Consider the following 5,114-nt stretch of genomic DNA (forward strand, 5'->3'; position numbering starts at 1 on the left):
ATATACCCAGAAGATCTTCCAACTGGTAATAAGGACACATGCTCCACTATGTTCATAGCAGCCTTATTTATAATAGCCAGAAGCTGGAAAGAACCCAGACAAAATATATTTTCAATATTAAATTAAGTTGAAGATAAACTACAAAAGAAAATTTTGTGAATTAGTAAATGTAAAAATTAAACAATATACAAGTGAAAAACCAATGGTTCAATTAATAAAATTAGAAGATGAATTAGAAAAATACCTCGAGTTGATTAGAAAAAAAATTTAAAAAACTTATGGGATAATACCTTCAGGAAAACATATAGATAGAAACCCCAATGCTTAAAAAGAATAGAGGTATCAAATCAACATTCAAAAAAAAGATCTATCCAAGACTAGAGAGAAAGAGAAGCATCTAAAGTAAATACAGAAGAAACCATGAAGATTAGCATAGAAATGAAATAAAAACCTAAAAACAGTGGAGATAATTAAGAAACCCAAAATCTGGTGCTTTCAAAAGATCAAATACATGGCGCAAAGCCATTAACATTATTGAAAAGAAAAATGAGCAGGAAGTTTTAAATTATTAAAATTAGGAATGAAGGAACAGACACTATTGACACTTGGAGAAAAATTATCCTTAGAAAATTAAAGCTCTAACACCTGAGCTGTGCACTCTAGAACAAATATCTTACTCTGGGAAATGTTCTACTTCCTGATCTATGCAGAACTGAAGTTATCTAGATCGTTCATTTTCAAACATTTTATAAGCAAGCAAAGAATTTTTCAAAAAGTCTTACAAAAAAATACCAAGTAAGAAAATTATTTAAAGTATAATTTAGCGAATGTACTTTTCAGGCAGGACCCAAGAGCTCTACAGAAAATGGTTTCTAAACTCCTAAACTAGACAATTCATAAGATTGCCTCTAGCTCTAAATTAATATGTTTATTAAATTATATTCTATGTTTAAATTATTATTGCACAATTTGTGTTTCCACTAGATGGTGCTAATATGCTTCATTTCTATTAAAGTCAGTTTATATAATTATTTTTAAACTTGTCATAGCAATAGACAAATCTTTAATATTTTCAACATATTTCTCATTTTTTCTTTGAGAATTCATATATGCATACAATATACTTTGATCATGATCACCCCTCATCTTTTCCCAGATCCTTCTCCCATATCTCCTTCCCAAACTTCACATTTTCTCCGTCTGTGTGTGTGTGTGTGTGTGTGTGTGTGTGTGTGTGTGTGTATGCGCGCTCATATACAATGTTAGGTTTCAGATTTTTACTTTGCAACCATCCTTAGTGGCAGTTATTTTGCCACCATCTCAGCCCTTCCTCTGCCCTATGCACTCCAACTTCTTCCCCACTTAAAACCTCCACACCATTATTCCCCTTCCTCTCTTCATATAACTCATATTCTACTATGTCCTTTCCCAAATAATACTGAATGAGGTAACAAACACCCAGAAAGGTGCACACTGCATGATATTTACCATAGCATCAAATCTTTAGATTTGTGTATTTAATGTAGAGTACCAGTAATAAGCCAGAAAACGAGAAAGGTACCACTAGGGGGAGGGTTAACTTGTAAAACTACTTTTGGACACTTATGTAATCCTCACTACACACATATGATATAGATGATATTGAACTTATTTTTTTTCAAGCTAAGACATTGTGACACATAATAATAGGATGAGTCAAAGTCAGCTGACAATTAGGATTTTTTCTGACATCTTTGCAATTTCTCACAGATCACACTACATTTGATATATATATATTATATATATGCCAAATTGTCAGTAACTTAGTTGAATACAGTAAAATTTTTAAAATAACATTAATAAGCACTTAAAACTTACATAAATTTTATTTAAGCTCATATTAGTGGACCACTAATTTTGTGCATACAACACATTTGTATTTTTTATTTTACTTACTTTTTATAATAAGGACTCTAGTATCTCTGGTGGTATACATTTCATTTTTTTTCCAGTAATGCTGAAACTCAAACTCAGGGCCTTAGGCATGCATGGCAAGCCATATATCCAGCCCTTCTAGCATATGTAGCAACAGTAAAGAACTAGCGATGATAAATAAAAACATCTTGAGCCGGGCGTGGTGGTGCATGCCTTTAATCCCAGTACTCAGGAGGCAGAGGCAGGCGGATTTCTGAGTTCAAAGCCAGCCTGGTCTACAAAGTGAGTTCCAGGACAGCCAGGGCTATACAGAGAAACCCTGTCTCGAAATAAAAAAAAAAATCTCAAAGGTAAAGAATGTACATAAAAGAGTTATTTTTAAAACTATTATGGAAATTACGTAATTTTGGTTCACTAAACATGAGTACTATAAACTTTTAAATCAGCAATATAATTCTTGTTATTTTGCTTTTAAGTAATTTTATCTAAAATGATCTTAATCTTTGCAATCTTTTTTTAATTTCCACAAGTGAAATTATTTAATTTACTTATTCACTCATTCATTCATCTAACTAGTATTTAAGAAAGATCATATACTGTACCACAACTTGGGAGGCATGGAACTCATTATGTAGCCCAGGCTTGCCTCAAACTTATGTCAGTTCCCTTGCCTCAGCCTTCCAAATCCTGGGATCAGAAGTATAAGATACCATGAATGACTTACAAAAAGTTTCTTTCTTTTTTTTTAAGTTATGTGTATTACAGACTGCAGAGTCAACTCAGCAGCACTCACTACTAACATTTTTTATATTTCATTGCACTTTCACAAAAATAGTTATTTAAGCATCTTTGACTTTTATTTGTGTGCGTGTGTGGTGTGTGTGTGAGAGAGAGACATCAAAAGCAACAATGTGTGTCTCTAGCTGCATATGTAGCAGAAGATGGCCTAATTGGACATCATTGGGAAGAGAGGCCCCTTGGTCTTGCAAACTTTATATGACCCAGCGCAGGGGAAGGCCAGGGCCAAGAAGTGGGAGTGGGTGGGTAGCGGAGCAGGGGCTGAAGGAGGGTATGGGGAACTTTCGGGATAGCATTTGAAATGTAAATAAAGAAAATAAAAAAATAAGCAAGTAAAAAAAAGAAATCAAGCATTACATAAAAATATATGGTTGGGTGTCAAGTTGACAAGAGATGGACTTGTGACTTGGTTTTTAACTTGACTGGATCTGTCCCTATTTGGAAATGTGCAAGCATTTCCAGGAAAGATTAATTGAAGGAAGAACATTCTTCCTGAGAGTGGCCTGCACTGGCTAAAACTCAGATAGTGATGAAATCTTGGAAAAAAGCATTGCTGCTTGCCTCCTTGCCTTTGCTTCTTGCTAGTGAGTTCATCTAACTCTATTGCTTCAACCATTCTTTGCTAACATCATAAGCCACCTTCATCAGGTTCTAATCTGAGCTGAAGACTGGTGACTCCATTGGGAATCTTCAATGCCTTTGGCACCAGATAGAACCTGCTGAGGCATCTAGCTTCATGCACTGAACAGCAACCAGGCTCTCTGCCTCTTCAATGTGCAAAGAGCCAATATTAGTTATAAGTCATTATAATAAATTCCCTCTATAACATATACTTTCTATCAGTTCTATTACTCTAGACAATTCTGAATAACACATTAAAGAGGCAAATAAATTTGACATGCTGGCTTTTGAAGTCAGAAAAGATTTAAATGGCCAAAGTACTACACAGTATACATGAACCCATCTCTACCGTAATGTTTCTGAATTTTCATTTTTTACATTACCTAAGCCAGAATGAACTATCTTTGAATTTATTCTGCTTGCTTGTTTCTACTCCAAGGTTGTAGCAGAGTACATGAAGATATTTTGTCTGTAATAAAAAACATAAATAAGTGAATAAATAAAGATTCATTGTTTTTTTCAAGTTAAAAAATATCAATAGCTATTCAGTCTTTTAACAAAAAAACAGCCCAGGAATGGACACACACATCTTTGACAAATTCAGACATATTTCTATGAGTTTGAGGCCTTTCTGGTCTCCATATGAATTCCAGGCCAGCCAGGACTACATAAATAACCATCCACATAAAAACTTCTCAAGTCATATAAAACAGAGATACAAAACATTCAAGTTGGGACTTCAATTATATATGGAAAATAATAGATTACTGATAGAAGTTGAAAGTTCCTTTGTAACTAGTAATAAGAAACAAGATACCAGAAAATAATAAGATTTCTCATGTTTGTGAATTTATAAAATTAATATTTTAAAAATAACCATCCTACCAAATTAATATTCAGCTTAATCCCATCAAAATTCTAACACAATTCTTCATAGAAAATTTTTTTAATAATTTTAAATGTCATACAGAGGCACAAAAAGAAACCAAGATAAAAATATCAATCCTGATAAATGAAAGAACTACTGGAGGAACCATCATCCATGGTCTAAGTTACCCTACAGAGTGATAGTAACTTAAACTTTAAAAATAGCATGGTATTAACATAAAAAGAATCGCACTCATCAATGGAATAGAACTAAGTACCTGGATTCAAGTCCATGCATACACAGCCACCTGATTTTTAACAAAGAGGACAAAGCTACACAGTGCAGAAAAGACAACACCTTCAACAAATAGTGATGGTCAAACTCAATAGTAATGTGTAGAAGGTGAAACTAGATCCTTATTGTTCAACTTGCATAAAACTTGACTCCAAAATGGATAAAATACCTCAATATAAGACCTGATACCCTAAATCTACTGGAAGAGGAAGTAGGGAATATGTTTCAATTTCTACATATAGAGAAGGATTTTCTTTTTTTAATTTTTTTATTATTATTTTCTTTATTTACATTTCAAATGCTATCTCGAAAGTTCCCTATACCCCCCCCTGCTCCCCTACCCACCCACTCCCACTACTTGAACAAGGAATTCCCTTGTGCTGGGTCATATAANGTTTGCAAGACCAAGGGGCCTCTATTCCCAGTGATGGCCCATTAGGCCATCGTCGGCTACATATGCAGCTAGAGACACGAGCTCAGGGGGTACTGGTTAGTTCATATTGTTGTTCCACCTACAGGGTAGCAGCCCCCTTCAGGTCCTTGGGTACTTTCTCTAGCTCCTCCATTGGGGACCCTGTGTTCCATCCAATAGCTGGCTGTGAGCATCCACTTCTGTGTT

At 34.4% G+C, this 5,114-nt stretch overlaps 1 protein-coding gene across 2 annotated transcripts in view; it reads right to left on the bottom strand.

The window, feature by feature from the left end:
* The window catches only part of Tex11 (testis expressed 11), a 205,034-nt gene that overhangs the window by 145,839 nt on the left and 54,081 nt on the right, over positions 1 to 5,114 (bottom strand). For both annotated transcript variants that reach the window (XM_021187817.1, XM_021187818.1), the window contains exon 9: positions 3,717 to 3,802. In XM_021187817.1, coding sequence (XP_021043476.1) covers positions 3,717 to 3,802 — 86 coding nt within the window. The remainder of the gene's footprint in view (positions 1 to 3,716; positions 3,803 to 5,114) is intronic.

The sequence above is a fragment of the Mus pahari genome, chromosome X, assembly GCF_900095145.1.
Source record: "Mus pahari chromosome X, PAHARI_EIJ_v1.1, whole genome shotgun sequence".
Classification (NCBI taxonomy): Eukaryota; Metazoa; Chordata; class Mammalia; order Rodentia; family Muridae; genus Mus; species Mus pahari.